This window comes from Dendroctonus ponderosae, unplaced genomic scaffold (genome assembly GCF_020466585.1).
Source record: "Dendroctonus ponderosae isolate FM_Combo_2020 unplaced genomic scaffold, Dpon_F_20191213v2 Dpon_F_20191213_2, whole genome shotgun sequence".
Taxonomy (NCBI): Eukaryota; Metazoa; Arthropoda; class Insecta; order Coleoptera; family Curculionidae; genus Dendroctonus; species Dendroctonus ponderosae.
In genome coordinates this window covers 15,540,779-15,558,944 of record NW_026018165.1, presented here as the reverse complement: position 1 = coordinate 15,558,944, position 18,166 = coordinate 15,540,779, and the positions used below count along the sequence as shown (strand labels likewise).

Sequence of the window (18,166 nt, the reverse complement as noted above, 5' to 3'; positions counted from 1 at the left end):
ATCAATCTGTAATAAAAGACGTGAGGAAATTCTGTCTTTTTTAAAGACAAAAATTTTTGAGGCGAAATACCCAAAAAGAAGTTTGTAAAAAATTATCCTTATTTGTAAAAGAACCAAATGCGACACATTGGTGTTTCATTTAAAAAAACTTAAGTTTGATATGCCCTTAATTTTTCGGAACACCCAGTGCAAAACAAATAGTTCTCAATGTTAATGCCAATATTGCATAAAAAATCATATAAAATTCCAGTCCAGCTGGCCACTATTACAATTTCTTTTTGTTGTCAAAGCCATGCTCACACACACACACATTTCAAACACTTGAAAAATTACTTATTACCAAGAAACCAAAGCCTTGGCCTCATTTTACTCGGTTGGGTCTCAATGGGGATTTGAATGTGAAATTTAATTTTTGCAGATGTTCGAAGTGAATCGCAAGAAAGTAATATGTAAAATAGAACCGAAATGGTTCGATCTGTCTACATTCGATTTGCTGCTACAAGTGAAAACTAAACGACTGTTTCTTATCAAATGTAACCAGCGGCTATTGAACGCTGGTTACGAGATCCAGCAACAACATCTGGATACTTTTTGGCAATCTATTATCTATTACGCATTTCAAGACATGTCTGTTTCTTCTCGCACAAGATGTTTTCCTGAGAGATGGGCTGAATTAATTAATGTCGGGCTAAGAATGGCAGATTTTCTGAACGATGGAGGATGGTTCGATTACAGTACAGTCTTTTTAAGTTTGACTGAAAATTTGTTTAAATATATGGAGCTGCCTGAGCGTATGCCCAAGCTGTTGCAATTATATGCATTGTAAGTTCAAAGTTGATTATACGACTGCTAAAATGAGTGATTTATAAATCAATTGTTTGCAGGCAATTATATGCAACGTCAAGTTTTTGCAATTTTGTAAAGGCGACAGAAACGTACGAGAAAATATCTCAAATTATTACCAAATGTAAAAAATTAAAGCTATTCAAAGAACTTGCTGATGTTTACTGCAGTATGTCGATTTTTCACTTCGTCCAGAATAGATATGAAGAGGTAAGATCATGTTAAGTTATTACTCTTTAAATAATGTTACCGTTTTCATTCAACAATAGTCCCTTGAAAACCTAAGATGTCTAATTTATTTTTCACCAACTGACTTCTCCATGGGTCATTGATAGATTTATGATTGGTTTGATAGTTTCGTTTAGTACTAACAAGATGATTTTGCTTCTTTACGTATCAATAATTGTTTACTTGATTTGAGTTATTATTGTTTCAGGCTTATTCAAGTGCTCGAGATGCACTTAATTTATTATCATCCGGCTTGAGCAAAAAGTAAGTTGTAATATTTTTTGTACAACTTTGATACATCGCATCAGCATTTCTTATTAAATTCAAATTTATTTTGAGGGCTACTGATCGGTACATATAAATGTTTCTTGGCAAATATGTGAGGCAGTAGGTAAAATAATCAAATCGCCTATATATACAATTCTTTTATTTTTGGCATCAAAACAACTTCCTGATTAGTTTAAAGTTTTATGGGAACCTTTTATATACGATGTTTCTCATCATATTATTTTATTTTATATTCTAGGAGTATCCTCAACATTTTAAGACACACGTCCAAAATTTGCGTACAAAAAAGATGTTCTTCACAAGCATGGTTATTAATCACGCAAGCACTGGCTCTGGGACAATCCATCCCTTCATTGCCGATGTTTTCTGATATTTTAATGGACTCTGGATATTATTGGTTGAACTCAGATGATGTAGACCGGGGCGTGACTTTTTATAGGAGGGCCCTAAATCTCCGTCTTCAGGTTTATCGAAGCAATAATATTAATATTGCTATTTCCAACGAACATCTCGCTTATGCATTGTATTTGCAAAAGTACACTTCTGGTGACTTTTCCGAGGCAGAGTAAGTGATTTATTGTATTATTTTTCAAATATACCTGTTGTGAACTATTAAGATTCACTTTGAAAATTATTTTCAGGAAATTTTCCAAATCAGCTTTTGACGACATGAAGTCAATTCTTCCGGAAAATCATTATTTTCAATCTTCCGTTAAGCGAGTGAGAGCCTTAATTCTTGAAGAAATTGCTATAGAGTCAGAATCAGATGTCAAAAGGAATAAACTCTTAAGTATAGCCGATGATCTTCATAAGAGTGCTTTAAAAATAAACATTAAACTTGTGGGAATGAAAAATCTTCAAACTGCCAAACACTATGGGAATTTAGGAAGGTATGGCTTATAATGTGGTAATAATGAAAATTAAATGTAAGTGAAATTGGGGAACCTTTTTGCCAAAATCCCTAAACAACTTTGCTCAAGTTCAAGTAAATGTTCCAATTTGAACTTGTATATTGTTTAATAGAACCGATTATTTTTCAATTGCCAATGAAGCACAAGTGCAGATGTACCAATATCATTATTTGCTAGTACAATTTTTCTATTAATTCATTCTGTTTTTATTTTTCAGATTATACCAAAGCATGGGAAAATTTGAAATAGCCGAGCAATTCCAACTGAAAGCCATTGCCATCAAAGAAGAACTCCTTGGTCCGACTAACTACGAAGTTGGTCTAAGCGTAGGCCATTTAGCATCGCTTTACACCTATCATATGAAAGAATACAAAAAAGCTGAAAAACTATACCTCCGTTCAATTGCCATAAATATCAGACTTTTCGGTAAGACTTACTCAAGTTTAGGGTACGATTACAAGGGCTTGATCCAAGTCTACAAAAACACATACAATGTGGAATATGAAATGTTTTACCATGAGAAATTGAGAGAGTGGGAACTCGCGAGAAGCAATATAGAAATAAAATTTTGCAAACTGGAAATTATGAGTCCAGATAGAATTATTCGCAGTTTTGCTGAAAACAGAGATAACGAACTCTCAGGAAAAGCGGAAACAGCAAATTGAGCAGATTTGTATCAAAAAGCTCTAGATAAACGTGCCTTGTGATTGTAGAGATAACTATCGTTAGTAATAATTTAATTGAGAGTACTGATATGTCATAACGGGTAAAGAAAAAAGTAGATTTAGAACGTCAAATTTTATGAATTTGAGGTAGATTGTGCCAGTTTATCTGCAACAGGTTGTTCCTAAGCCACATCACGTTTTTATTTTAGTTTATGAACTTATATATATTAATCTCGCTATTTTAAATTTGCATACTGTTCTACTAGCATATTTTCGAACACAAAGTAACGAAAGATGGTTGATTTCCTTTTGTATCTTTTGTTACACTCGTGTGAAAAGATAATGTTTATCATTGGACATGTTGATATGCATATTATGAAAGTCCTAAGGTTTATGTGTTCCTACTGTTGAATACTGACTTGACTAAATATGTACATACGACAATTTTACGAGTGTACTGAAAATATTGAGATAAAGACTGCTAAAGATTAAAGAGAATATTGAATACGTACATATACATCTACGTAACAATAAATATATTTTTTAAAAGATTTGTGTTTTTGTTTCTTATAGAAAAATATAGCTGTAGTGCTTTTAAGAATGCTGATTAATTCCTTTAAATACCAACATTTCCAATTCAGACCAAACACATAGTAGGTATAAAACGTTTATTTGATTGACTTACACTACAATTTACGGATGTACTTACAGGAAAAGCTTTCAATATTTGTATTTAATTTAAAAATGTTTAATCGGTATATAAAAATTAATACAGTTTATAGTAGCAAGAAGTCGCTAATCTAAAAATATGTTGTTCTTAGCTCAAGTTTGTTATCTGGCTATCACAGCAACAAGTGATAATTCGTTGTTTTCCACAATTTTTCATTGGTGTGTTTGGAAAGGACTTTCTTTCGTATAAATATAATAATTCTAGGGCTTCCCTGCCCAGACTTGTTACTTCCTATCTTAAATTGTTAGTTATTTTTTTAAGGAAAAAACCAGTCAGCGTTAATGTCTATGCGGATGCAGGCGAAGGAAAAATGTCAAAAAGACCGTGTATGTTTATATTATATAAATTATATACATACACGGTTATTTATATTATTTTATAAACATACACGGTTATTATATAAACCGTGTATGTTTATAAAATTTCACTTTTTCGGTGCTGACCCGGTCCTGCACTGAATTGTCCTAAAAAAACCTAATCGATTTCATACATCACTATTAACTACAGTCTAAGGAATGTACAATTGCTTAAAATATGTAATATATATCTTCATAATAGCAAGTCCAATAAATAAATATACAAGTTTTGTATAACAAACGTGTTCGTGTTTGATAACGAAATGATTCCCAAGATTTAGACAAGTTGAAGGATTTACTAGACTCAAACGAAACTATTACACATTTAAAATAAAATCAGTCCTAGAAACGATTTCCACGTAAATATACAAACAGTCTAAATAGATATAACTAAAACCAAAAACTAAGATATAATAATGGACGGTAAAAATTACCATTCAATAATATAGAAGGCACAAAAAGTTGAATTCATTTTAAGACATATTTTATCCATATATTTAAAATATATCTACAAAATAAACATCGGGCTCCTCTTCATACTACTTTGATGGATTTTGTCATTTCGAAGTCGTTCCTCAAGTACTCAATAATTATAAGGTCCATAAGCCGAGCCAGTAGTATAGTACGGTCCTGAGTACTGTTGAGGTGGGACGGGATATCCGGCATAAGCATACTGTTGCTTTTGAGGATAAACTAAATCAAAAATAGTTTATATTTAATTATTACTCGATTAACTGAAAAAGTGATATTTTAATCTTTATTTTCTACAATATTTAATTTTTTGTGTAAAAAATGGACTAATCTATATGAATGAAGCAAAGCAAGCTGAGCAAAATTTGGGATTATAAAACATATATGGTTTGTGAGAGATGAAGGTTTTACAAGTTACAATGATAGTGAAGACATATTGATTTAAAATAGCGATTAGTTACCAAATGTTTGTTAACATTACTACGTGTTGGATTGTTTAGTAAGATAAATGGCATAATTTTTGGGGTTTGGACTTAATCTATGAGAAGATGCAGTTAATTTGGATTTTTTTCAGATTTGGATGTTTTCTATTTCTATTTAATGCACCATAAAATATGTTTGGAAGGGGTTTTAGCGTTTATTTATTTTGTCTAACATTCATTTTTTCGGGTAAGTTAATTGCAACCGGTGTATTAAGTTTAAAGGTGTAAATTGTACTTTATCCTGTGCCTCAAGAATTTTTTTTAGGCGATTAACTAAACTTTTTACGTGAAATTGATCATTTTTTTGAAAAATTCTTATTGTTCGACCGTGCCGACCGTTATTTTATTATTATTTGTGGTACTTTTTCCTCCCTTTTTACCACCGGTGAAAAACTTGTGCTTAATGTTTCACGTTTAGTAATAAAAAACTTGTTTAATGATGGAAAAAAAGTGTGTGTAGTTTGCTCGGCCAATATTTGAAAATTTCATTTTAGTGCAAGAAATTATGATTTTCTGGAAAAGAAAGTTTTTATTTTCTCTTTTGTGGTATTTTTTAGAGCGATAGTGCGGTTTTTTTGAAAAACGTGACTTACAATTGAGAATTGCGAATTTTATAACAAAAATAATTGCGTCTCTAAAATACACAAAATTAACAGTAATAAAAAAGTAGGCAAAAAACATGCACATTTTTGAAGGTTTTTTTGAAGAAAAGGGAGGGAAAAACATTTCTCGTGCGTGCTCTCAACTTTTTTTCATTCTCAAGTCACTAACGGCTTTCTAATTAATTTTCCAAATTTTCAAAGGCAGTTATTTATTGCAATATTTTCTCGTTCTTTTTATTAACTTTTTCAAATTCGTTGAAAAATGGATTTATTGATGTAACGACAGATATTTTAACTGGTCGCCTTTTGCATATTAATTTCTGCATCATTTACAGTTTTCCATCTCCGACTGCTACATTTTTTTCTGGGAAATGGCGGTTTCGAACTTTATTTTAATTATGAAACTTTTAATTCAAATCTTCGATATTATTTTGCTTCGGGTGAATGAAAATAGGAAACCAAAAGCTTAAAAAACTGGAGGAAATAAGTGCGATCGCTCTTGCAAATTAGATTAAAGCTGACTTGGGATAAGTATGTAGGTCCTCATCTAACTTTCACAATTCCTCAATTATTCAGTTGATAATTTCCCTATTCATTTTGTATGATTTCGGTTCATTTATTGTGCTGATAATTTATCTGATTAGTTTCAATGGCACTTTGAAAAATCTTCGATTTCACGGCCTCGATAATTTTCTGTAAAGAAAGAATTGATCATTCAAATCCTAAACAAAGTGTTGTTTTTTCGATTGCAAATCGAATGGAGTTATTTGAGCCCATAACTTTGAAAGAATCAAAGGACGTTATGAAATATCTACACTTAAAATGTATGTTAGTTGTTTGTTGCATGCAAAAGAGTTGTCAGTGAGTATTGCCCAAGCAGGCTTACACAGAAATGTACAGTAAACGAATTATTATGGATGTCGAACACTTGCCATTGCAGTTCTAACAACTATTTTGTATGTAATGCTATAATACCAGCCTAGGCGGGTGTGGGGAATTCTTAATTATCCTTTCTCCTAAAGCCACCACCTTGGCTGGAATTTGATTTTGGTTTCAATCAAATGTTTGCATATTCGCTCTTTCCAGGGGCTGTTTAGTTCAGAAGGCAACACATTTTGCGGAATGTTCTAATATCTACTAAGTGATCTCCAGGATAAAATATTGACCCGTTTTCTCATATTTGCTCCGCGTTGCGGTGTCCCGATGAAGAACATCTTAGGATTTAGTTTTGCCCAAAATCAAATTCCAGGTGTTTCCCAAAAGAGAGTTACCAGGCATTAGATATTGCATGTTAATAGCCTCCTCTCGTTCCCTCTCGCCTCGAAGGCAAATGGCTGCTCCAGAAAACAAGATTGCGGCCGTCAATGCCCACCCGACGCCCGCCCAGGCCAACATGTACCCCCAATCGTAGAAAATTCGCGTTTGATCACGCAGCACCTGGAAAGATGGGAAGGAATATTAGATAGATTATGTGCCGAACTCCATATACACATTTTCACGATCGGAATCAATTGAGGCACTGGAACCAGCTCGGAACGATCATCTACATGAATCAACCAACAGCAATGCGATATATTGAATTCGGCAGCAAATTAGTAGGTACGATGATTGGGGATTTCGTTGTTAGGAACCACGAAGCGGGACATAATTTTTTCAGGCATGATTCACAGTTTTTTTTCTTGATTTTTTTGCATCTAACCTGGCACTATGTACTGAACATTGTCCAATTGTTCTCTATCTTTTTCGGCCTGGAGGCAACATGACCCGAAAAAGAATAACAACGATCCTCCTAAGCATGAAAACACTCCCAACCAGCCGAGGGCAAATCCCCAGTCGTAAAATATGGTCGTATTGTCCTGTAAAAGCTGTAGGACAAGTTGTTAGACACATTTACATACATTATATTTAAGTATCAAACTAAAAAGTTTTACAAAAAATAACAGCAAACATTTTCTGAGAATCAATTATGACAGAATTCACATACTTTGCACTAAGAACATACAATATATACTTACATAAACGCACTAATTGATATTGCTACGATATTTTTTGAATAATAAATGAACGCAATAGAATTTATTTAGGCCGTTTTCTGGCTAAAAGTGTACGGAAATGTAACATTAGTTTACTGAATAACTCATAGATATATAAATCTTTAATGCAAATATTTAGCGTGAACAAGCTTTAGGAAAATAATCAACCAATACATTTTGATTAAATCATTAAAAGTGACATACAATTTGCGTAAAATAAGTGTTCTTGATAGCGCAAGAAACTTGTAAAGTTTATATGGTAGATTTTTCTATATGTGTATTTTTATTTTTATTATACTAAAATGTCATCTTTCTGTATATTCATCAGGAATATATTACTTTCGAGAATCCATTAAGTTTTAATGCACAATTGCGATTCGATTTATTGATTTGCTAGGAAACACCCAGTGTACTTTGCATTGAAAATTTTCTCTTTAATAAGTGAACTATTTAGTTTTGAATCAATTTTAGTTGTGATTTTATCATCTACCACCATCAGCAAATCTTTCTTGAGCGCGATTCTGAGTGGTTCCTGTTTAAATTTATAAAATTGATTCTATTTTAATAAATAATTTAAATTGGAATTAAGTAAAGCACAGTTAATCAAAATTATTGAACTAAATCAAGAAGAATTTTACTTGCAAAAACTTACAGTACTCCATTGCTGATAAAACTCTTCTCCTACTTGCTTCTCCTTTTCGTAGTATTCGACGCCGTGCCAAAGTCCCATTGCACCAGCACTAAGAAGACCTAAAAAAGGATTTTTTTATGAAAAAGGAAACTCTCCCATATGCTAAAAAACAAAAAAAAAATAATTTAACCCTGCATAGGCGAGTTAAAATAAGTGTTGCAGAGGAAATTAAACCCTTTTTTGCATCCACCATTTTTCTCTCCGTGTTTTGATCGACGAGATGCAGGGTGTCAAAAATAAGATTTATTTAAACATTTGTCATACTGAAGCGCCAATGCATTCTACCCAAAAAAATGCTCTTAGTTTACAGCTCTAGAGTTTGTTTTTGAGAAAAATAACGTTTCATAAAAAACGTTATTTTATCGTTGTTATTTAAGACCACCCCTTATATTGAATTAAATATACAATTCGAATTATATTGAAAATAACTTTTCGCAACTATCGCAACTGAAATTTTGCAAAACTTGTTTTTTATGCAGAAATTGGATCTTTTCTACTACTGTACAAGATCTTATTAAATTATTTGACCTAGTGAGACTCTTTTCACATTCACAATTCTGTATGTACACTAACCAATATGAAAACTTACTGTAAATCACCTTTAATATAACAATTGCAAATAAAAAAACTGCCTTACATAAACTGTATGCGAGAATCTGTAATTTTTCTTAACCTTCACCTCTAGCTGGTACCTTGAAAACTCTTCTTTAATTCATTAGCTTTTTTACATTTTCTCACATCACATTAATTAATTGATTCAATTCGACATTAACTGCTCTAATGTTGATTACAGTGCGGCAGACAAACTGAATTAGTAATTGTATAGAAACCGAAAAATCAACATCCTGTTTATATCGGTCCAAGGTGTATATTAACTTTTACAAAACGAAAATATATACAGTCGGAATTAATTTGCATTTCACAGTTTCCTGTTACGGCTGGTTCTTTCTCAATGATAAATGATTTTCTACGTTAATTAGCATGTAGAGTTACTTATCAATGATCACACAATAATTATAGACTTCCAAAGAGCTGAATTTGTTATTTTGTCATTATCCAGTTGCATCGAATAAGATGTGAAAACTGCATTAAATGATAATGTTAATGTGTAGAATTAGGTATAAAGTAACTAAATGAAACACTTTGATTTTGACTGAATTCCAACAAAATAATCCTTAATGTAATTACTGTAAAATATCCAGAAAACAATTAGATTCCTCGTAACGCTTTGCTTCTGTTGATTTAATTTCATTTGGAGAATTAACTGCAGTAGATAGACTTGATTTCCATCATTAATACGCATAGAGTAAGTGCTGATGAAAACAGTCAATTACAGTAAAATCAGTTGAATGAAAGGCGATGAAAAAACTGCATAAACACTTGAGAAATGCGGAATTAAGAATTACATTCCAAACTAGTGTGTCGAATGCAATTTGTATGATTCGTTTCAGACCAATAAAACTAGACAGAGCACGACGAGCAATTAGTTGCAAATTGCCTCTTAGAGAAAGACAAATTTACAAATTAGTGCCTAAATTTGTTATAAAAAATTCAATTTTTGCTTCAGATTTTAGTATTCAGTATGACAATTTTATGAAAACATGTGTTTGATTTATTCGATTGCTTTGGATCCAGTAATTTGTTATGTCGTTTTATATTATATTGCTCGTGTACTTCAAGACATTTTGCAAAGTTCTTTAAAATTTAGTGTAGCATTGTGAAATCGATAATTAGGAAAAAATACTGGAAACCGCTGAATGAGTTCAGTAGATTTTCCGTATGTGATTGTCATATGAAAATGATTTTATAGCGATATAATGGGGCTTTCACTTAAATATAAGCACTTATTAATCTGAGCTTTATAACTGATAATAAGATGCGATAATTATGTATAGAATGCCAACAGAAAGGCGCGGCAGCAGCTGCATAAACACCCATAATTTTGAATGGATTTGTCGAAGTTCGGAATATTAATTGTTCATAGCATGAAATATTTTATATGCAAACAAAAAAATTACTTTTTGTTCCTTTTCAGAGAACCAGAATACAAAGAATCTGATTAAGCCAGTTTTTTAGTTAAAACCTGTGAAATCCGTCTGCTTAAGTCTTGCTTATCGACTTTTACGAATCCGTAAGACGCTGCAAGAAATATGAATATATTTCTTCATTATTCCATTCATAATTTGATCTTTTTGCCCCATTTGAAACCATTAACTTGCCAAGTCTTTTTTGAATGTTTAATGCGATTTAAAATGGCTCTAGATGCCCTATAAAAATGATGTAATGTACTCAATGGTTAGTGAAAGCTCCAAATCTATTGTCCGTCCATATCCAGCCGTAAAATATTTTCTATTATGCATTTGATGGTTTACATAATTTATTTAAATCGCTCAAGCGAAAAAAATGAGTCGCGAACTAGTGAAAAGTTGAACTCAAGCAATACTGAAATGAAACAATGAACTTACATGCTAACAGCATAAGTATAGCAGTGGCTGTAATATTTCCTGGCGATCTTCTCCAACATCCGGTAACTCCTGTGCAAAATGCTGCAAAAACGGCGAAGAATGAGATGATAAAAAGCGCTACCATCGATCTTCCCATATCTGAAAAAAAGGCATTCATTAATAGTTGCAACAGCGTGGGTTTTATTTATCTTTGATTACAGTTATGATACAAAATTTGATAAATCCAGAATGATCAGCATACTTAAGTTTTTACTTACGCAGTCTTGTCCAGGCATCGTCCGTAAAATCTTTGGTTTCATTGTTCTCATCAGGAATGTAGTAGTTAATATTTGAGCAGTAAGTTTCCACTGGACTCAGGTACAATTTAACTGAAAATGATTGCAACATTTTTTTAAGTTCAGGTGTTGTTCGGCAATAAGTTGAATGAATATCGAAAGAACACCTTAATTTAAATAACAGAAAAATAACGATCGAACCATCTAATGGCCAATGTGTTTGCAAAATGCACTTCTAATTGGCTGGTTTTGTCTTAACTAATTTAGATCTCAGGATTTAATTGGAAGCTTGGGCAATAGGAGAACTAAGATAAATTTGCAAAAATGTGCAACTTTATCTGAGGAAATTTATATAATGAAGAACGTCCAGAGGCTAATTATGAGGATAAACGTGAATTCAGGTTTTAGCAGGTGTAGCAATGGTTTATCAATTATTAATAATACAAATAACTTTTGACATTAAAATCATTGGAAGATCGAAATGCTGAATCACGTAAAATTAAAAAAAATAATTTTGGGTGAAGAAAGCGATTTCAACTGAAAGGTATTATTTCGGTAAAAAAAATCAATAAAATTCAAGCGGATTTCTTGCTCATAAAATGAATTATTTATTTAAAAAAAAGTGATTAAAATTATTCAAAATTTACCGGAAATTGCATATATTTTTATGCATTATTTCATAGCCATGCTGCGCACCACGCACCAGCCTAATTTGTACGAAGTACTTGAAATAATTATTGCCAAATATTTCAGCAGAAAATATCTCAAGGAAAAATATTGTTCTATGCAAAATCGATCACGGTATATTATTGAAATTGTCATTGTGTGGGATTTCCTAATTGTTCCGCATAAATTAGATATTTGTCTCAACAGATTTAGCTTATCTTATACAGTCCAGTCATTAAAAGTTATAAATTATTCATTAAGAGTTCAAAGTGGTATTCAGGCTTTACACAACGTGGTTTTAACATACAATGATACGGTTTGGAAATGGACGGGAAATTTTCCCACTTGGGAATAAAAACCGATCGTTTTAGTTTGTCGATCTGACGAAACTAATTAAACACACATTCCATTGTATCAAATGATTTTTCTTTCCTCGATATACTGGGTTGGTTTTACGTTGTTTAAACAAGTCACTAATATAAAATGTTTTCGTAATTATGCATAAAAAATCACTAATTTAATTTATCTGTGTCGCCTTGAAGATTTGAAGTCGTTAACATAAGAAAGGCCGACCGTTTGGAATTTTTGGAAACTGATTTTTGCCAGTTTTTTTAGGCGCTAGCAAGCAATTGTTTTTTCAATATTAACGGCGACTCAGATTTAGATCGCATTGAAAATTCTCTACATAGATTTTTTAAACTTTTATTGATTCATTTCAAAAACGTAATTCAAATCAATTCCAATTATTTTGTGTTATTTTGATGCTTATATTTTTTTAGTTTTTTAATTTTTATTGCATACTTTCAAAGGTGACTACAAATGAAATTATTTGGTTGAAACCCGCGCAAAATCGCCGCCTTTCCAAGAGAACTTGTAACGTAAATTATACATTCATTTAAAATTCAAAGGACTGTTTTTTGGAAGAAAGCGCGGACCCGTCAATTTATTTAAGATAAAAAATATTTTTTCAGGCAAAATCACACAACTATTTACCTGCGTTTTATGTGAATACCAGCTGTGCATTCTATGGTGCAATAATATCCGGCAGGAAAATCGCAATTTTGATTTTGCAGTTTTTATATTTTTTTGAGTTTTTTTAACTTTACCATGGTCTTCTAGAAGACTTTTCTTAGCCACTTTGCCCAATTTCTGTCAAATCGAGTGTTCAAACGCAAGTTCTAAGTTTCCCAAAATCATGCAGTCTCAAACTAGAAAATCTAGCTATTATTTCAAGCAACAATCGAGTTCTTCCGTTAAGGTTCCCTCAAAACCATCCATTTCTCAAAAGATCCAAATGGCCGTTCAAATTAAATTTTTTAAACGTTTGTGACTTGAACGCAGGGTCAGTGGAAGAAATCAAAAACAATGTAACACCTTAATGTTCCTCAACAATTGCCATTAATTCATCAGCAGTATGTTTCGAGGACAGGCTGATAGTGTTCATTTGATTCGTGAACGTTCTTTTGAATTTTGAGCTCCCGAGGTGCCGAATTATTTTAGTGTCTTGGAAGTGTTTTTGGCAAGAACCCAAACGCCTGGATCGACAGATAATGAGCAAACCAGCAAATCAGAGGCAAGCAGTAAATTGAATATTTCACCCAAAGTGGAAGAAGAGGATGTGCAAATTTTGTTTGGTTTAAAGCAGTTTTTGCTCAAACTCCCGATTCCTTCTAACAATTGTGAGGATGCTCAAAGCTGTGGAAAGAGCAGCACAAAAATACTTTGCTTAAAATCCAGCCGAGATTTCCAGATTGAAAACCCTCTCCTCCCTATACCTAAGTAACTGGTGTAAATGGCCAAACAAAACACTTATTGAGAGAAAGCTACGTCTGTAAACACGTAAAGTGGACATCAAAAGCCTACAGGTGCTAAATCCCAAGAAGAAAATCAGCCTGGCCAAAAAAAGGCTTCAACCTGCCAGAGTATGCGTTACGAAGCCACAAACTTCTTCCCAAAGCTCCAGCTCCTCACCTTCATCCTCCAGACTATCAAGCGAACCACCATCCCTGGGTACTTTAGGATTGGTGCCCAATTGGGAATGAAATTAAAACTTACAAGCTAAATTAATTAAACAAATTCATCTGACGCTACCACAATATTCTCGCCCGTCGGCTTGAACCCATTCAAACGTGTGGGTTAAGAAATAAGGATGTGGAGACACAAACAAATTACTCCATTCTCCGCGAATATGACCTTAAACTATTTCGCCTCGCGATGGATCTTCTTACGATTTCTTTTCTTTTATTTCTAAGAATGGTTTGTCTGCATTTCGGTTGCATTTGCAACTTTATTCCCTATTTTTGTATCGATTACTAGAGTTTGTTATTACTGGCAAAACAATGCGAACTAAACTTTATTGACTGTTTTTTGTAGTTGCAAAATATCAATATTAAAATAAATATTCAAGGAATTGTGTTTTACTATGATTGTGATAAATTATTAAAACATGACATTTAATGAGGAGTAAAAAATAATTTTTGGTAAAAATGCGATTATTTTTAGAATGCTGTTTGAAAGAAATATTTTTTACTTTGATCACGTTTAGTAAATGTTTGGAACTTTCAAACCCATTCAAGGTTTTTAGAGGCAAACATTATCAAGCACAGCATATTAATTTGCGGTCGAATCCTTAAAGCTGCAATTTTCTTCTACTGGAAGTAGAGTATAAAAATTATAAATTTTCTTATTATTATTTATATAGTGGGAAGAAAAAATACGAAATAATTTCAAAATTAACAACTTACGAGTTGGAGGCCTTTCCTTGGGAAAGCACGTCCTGAAGAGTCCCTTCGTCCTCGTGTAGTAAAAGTACTTTGAATTGACGGCATCCAGCAATGCTTGACTCTGCACATCTGAGTTTCTGCTTAGGAAATTCTGAAGCAAACCAACATTCCATTAGGTCAGCTTCAAATGTATGAGGAATATTTGGGTTAAACTAAGTCATGTGCATTGGACAACACTAAATAATAATCCATCAGAAAGTTGATTAATATTGCTTTGTTTTTGTGCATGACGGAGCTTGAGTATCCATTTATATTAGATTATAGCGCGCATTTGAAATTGCATCGCTAAAATATATGGTTTGCACTTCCAAATTGACCGGTAACATATTTGCAGCGACTTGTCAGCCTTGGTATCAATCATGCTACAAGTTTCTACAGCATGCACTTAATAGGCTGAAAAGCTTGTTTTCTTTAACCCAGATTTGTGCGGTAAATAAGTACTTTTCAACTTCCTGCGGTCGATTTGCATTATATCCTTTTTTACATTGAGCAAAGGCTAAAGAAAGCACACAAAATAATTATGAATCTATGTTCTCAGTAATTATTTTCTAGGTTGACATCTAAATGCTTGAGCGATCCAAACTCAAAAATCGCATTAACTGCGGCTATTTATGTGGGTTTTGATGCCTTTCTAAAAGGAAATTGGACCGTGACTATCTTTGAACATCAAAGAGGAAAATTGCAGAAGTGATAAAGAGTTTTAAAGATTACTATTGCAGATTTTTTTCGAAGTGTTAATTTTTCTTTTGGTGTCTATCCAAGAGCGAGCGAGTGAAGATATTAACAGATGCTGCACGAAACGGTTATAGTAAAATTAAATATGTAAATTTTTCCGCTATTAGCCAATAAACGCAGGCACAGATAATTTATTGTCGATAAGACTTAAACCGTCTGAACAGGAAAATTATTCCTAAGAAAGGCAAGTCTTTTTGAAAATATACTTTTGTCTTGAAAACATTTTTCCAAGTGTTCAGATTTCTGTTCAGCTAAAATAATCAAACTCAGGTCATGTTACTAACTCTTATCAGAGAATAGACATTGTTTTAATTTGAAACATTAGAGCCACGGTTGGGTGAGGTCCACTGATATTTTAAATTTCTCTTGTCTTAAAATGTCAAAAAAAATTGTAAAAAAGGCAGAGAAAGTGTTTTAATCGTTAATATTTTTCAAATAGGTTTGAGTTATCTCGTGCAAACCCGATATTTTTGAGAATATTTGATAACTGTTTGCACTTAATGTTATTTGCTTATATTATTTGCGGTTGTCTTTGAAAATGTATAAATCGCAATCAAACGCTGGGAAACGAACGAAAATAATTAAATAATTAATAATAATTTAAAGTCCAAAATATGCGCCTTGTAGGAATTTCCGTCGATTTTAAAGAACTTTCCAAATATTGTTTAAAAAACTAGTGTTTTAATTCGGCGTGATCGCCACCGAAATTTTATAACTTTTGGTCAAGAGCGGTCAAAAACGGTTGAAATTTTGAATATTTGCTGAAAAATCTGAAATTTATAATGCGTCGAAAATTGCAGATATTTAAGGATTACGTTAGGTTTTTTGAGAATCTAGCAAACTTTCAAAAAAATTACGGTCTTAATTGTGCTGGCTTCTCTTTAAAAACTTAAGTGGCAAATAAGAGCATCGAAAGACTAAAAATTGTGAAAAATGATCAACAAAATTTTCGCTATCAGGGGTGGACCATCCACCAAAATTCCTAAATTAGTGCAATTCTTAGTAATTTAGGAATTTTGGTGGACTTGTGATAAAAGTTCACATTTTCCTTAGCTGATGTGTGTGCGAGTGTCATAAAATGTAATTTAGAGCGGGCAAAGAAAACACAATTTAGAATTTTTGAAGAAGAGATGCAAATAGTTCAGGCACACAAATTTCAGCTTCGCACGAATTGCCGTTGGTTTTTCAAAAAAATTCACATTTTTCTTGGCTGAAATGTGCACGATTATCTTTGAAATTTGAATCATAAAATGTAATTTAAGGCAGTAAAAGCAAAAAATATTAAAAAAAAAGGCGCAAATGGTTATGAGTGAAAAATTACAGAATTACAAAAAAACGCCATAAAAGAAAGGAGAAAACGGGCTGAATAGTAATTAATTAAAAGAAAAAACCCTGACTATTAACAGTCCAAAATCGGAGTTTTTCAAATTAACCCCAACAGTTATCTTGTTCAATCAAATTCAGTATTTTGATGGATTTTCCAAATGTATTTGCTGGCATATGCGTCTTCAAAAATTCATAAAATGTAGTAAAGGCCTGTTAAAGGAAAAAAAAAATTGGATTTTCTTAGAAAGAGAGCTATTTATTATGAGTGTAAATTTAGTCTTGCAGAAATTTTGGTTAAAATTTGAAAAATTCTTCTCTGATTGTTTGAAAATTCTTCAGTTGTGAACAAAGCTCAGCCTTTTATTTTTTAATCAAGTGTTTGTTAATTTTGCAAAATTTATGAATCTACATATAAAAGGCCTGAGTTATTAACCTCACAAAGGGAGACTTTTGGGAATTGTGGTTAATTTGTGGAATTTATTAAACTTTAAAAAACCAGTTTTTATAAACTTTTCATTATCCTGCCAAACGAAACTCAAATTCTGTCCGTAGAACCCTAGCCAATCAAGATATGAGTAATTTTTAATCTGAAATGCTCTGGAATTTCATATTCAAAGCGCGTTTCCTTCTTTAGAGAGCATTTTTGTATAACAAGATTGAGATGAAACCGTCTTTAGATTGTGCGGCTTCCTAAAATTTCGACTATGTATTTCGCCAAAATGATCATTTTTATGCAGACTTTCGAAATCGTTTAACTGGCAAACTTTTTGCATAATTATGGGCAAATTTTTTTAACTTTAGTTGCCGCTCTTAACGACGTCCTGTTAGTCTCAAGAAGCTGTAGGAAACAGATGGATTGCATCAAATTTACTAATCAGGAAGAGCGCTGCTCATTTCCCTCTTCTTAGACCGCTTTCGTCAAGTTTTAAGTGGCATTTTACCATATTTGCACCATATGCTAATGGAGCAGGTAGATTTTGCTCCACAAATGAAAAACCTTAATGCTCGTCAGAGAATCAGTCGAGATTTAGTGAGGCATGGATAAGTGATTTAAAAAAATTTAAACCATCTTTAAACTTCAAGATTTTAAAAATCACTGGTAGGACTTCATTCCTGTATAGTTACAGAAGACTCAGAAAATGTTAGATTTACAGTGTAAACTGATTCAAAGCATGGTAGGTGGTAGTGGATCGACGTTGGAAGGTACGTCAAGGTCGACCGCACATTCCATTCTTTGACCCCAAGCCTGAGCAGCCAAAGGCATGATTTCGCACTAAACATACCAATTATGCGGCAAAAACTCTCTTGTAATTAACCAGGTAATATCCAGTTGCAACCACTCAGATTACCCGGAGCCTGTGCATGTTCAACAGAATCACCATGATAACTTTTGATCAGAAATACCAATAAAAAAAGTCAAAGAACTTGCTTCGAGACGTTTCAAACTGTCGGGTTATCACCAAAGCTATTAAAAAGCGTAATGTGCAAAATATTAATGTACTGAATAAAGACATTAAGCAAAGCATAGAGACATTAAGCAAAGAAATGCTAACAGCAAACAGTACTATAGTTAGTAAATAATTAAGTACAAAAAAGTTAAGTCGCGAATCTTTGCT

General features: G+C 32.6%; 2 protein-coding genes across 4 annotated transcripts in view; one reads left to right on the top strand and one right to left on the bottom strand.

Moving 5' to 3' along the window:
• LOC109544679 (amyloid protein-binding protein 2) overlaps nt 1-3,484 on the top strand; it is a gene marked incomplete at its 5' end in the record, with an annotated part of 5,197 nt that extends 1,713 nt beyond the window's left edge. Inside the window, 6 exon segments of the mRNA XM_019914997.2 lie at nt 419-822; nt 885-1,053; nt 1,280-1,335; nt 1,598-1,924; nt 2,001-2,249; nt 2,488-3,484. Coding sequence (XP_019770556.1) covers nt 419-822; nt 885-1,053; nt 1,280-1,335; nt 1,598-1,924; nt 2,001-2,249; nt 2,488-2,935 — 1,653 coding nt within the window. The 3' untranslated portion in view covers nt 2,936-3,484.
• Nucleotides 3,485-3,589: 105 nt separating this feature from the next.
• Nucleotides 3,590-18,166, bottom strand: part of LOC109544620 — a 22,211-nt gene continuing 7,634 nt past the window's right edge. The window contains exons 2-7 of one of the 3 annotated variants that reach the window (XM_019914921.2): nt 14,451-14,580; nt 11,023-11,133; nt 10,766-10,903; nt 8,262-8,359; nt 7,276-7,441; nt 3,590-4,714 (exon numbers count right to left, since the gene is read on the bottom strand). In XM_019914921.2, the coding sequence (XP_019770480.1) occupies nt 4,605-4,714; nt 7,276-7,441; nt 8,262-8,359; nt 10,766-10,903; nt 11,023-11,133; nt 14,451-14,580 (753 nt within the window). In that variant the 3' untranslated portion in view covers nt 3,590-4,604. Of the gene's footprint in view, nt 4,715-6,847; nt 7,014-7,275; nt 7,442-8,261; nt 8,360-10,765; nt 10,904-11,022; nt 11,134-14,450; nt 14,581-18,166 lie in introns of those variants that run through there. The other 2 variants (XM_019914922.2, XM_048663711.1) reach the window with 2 other exon arrangements.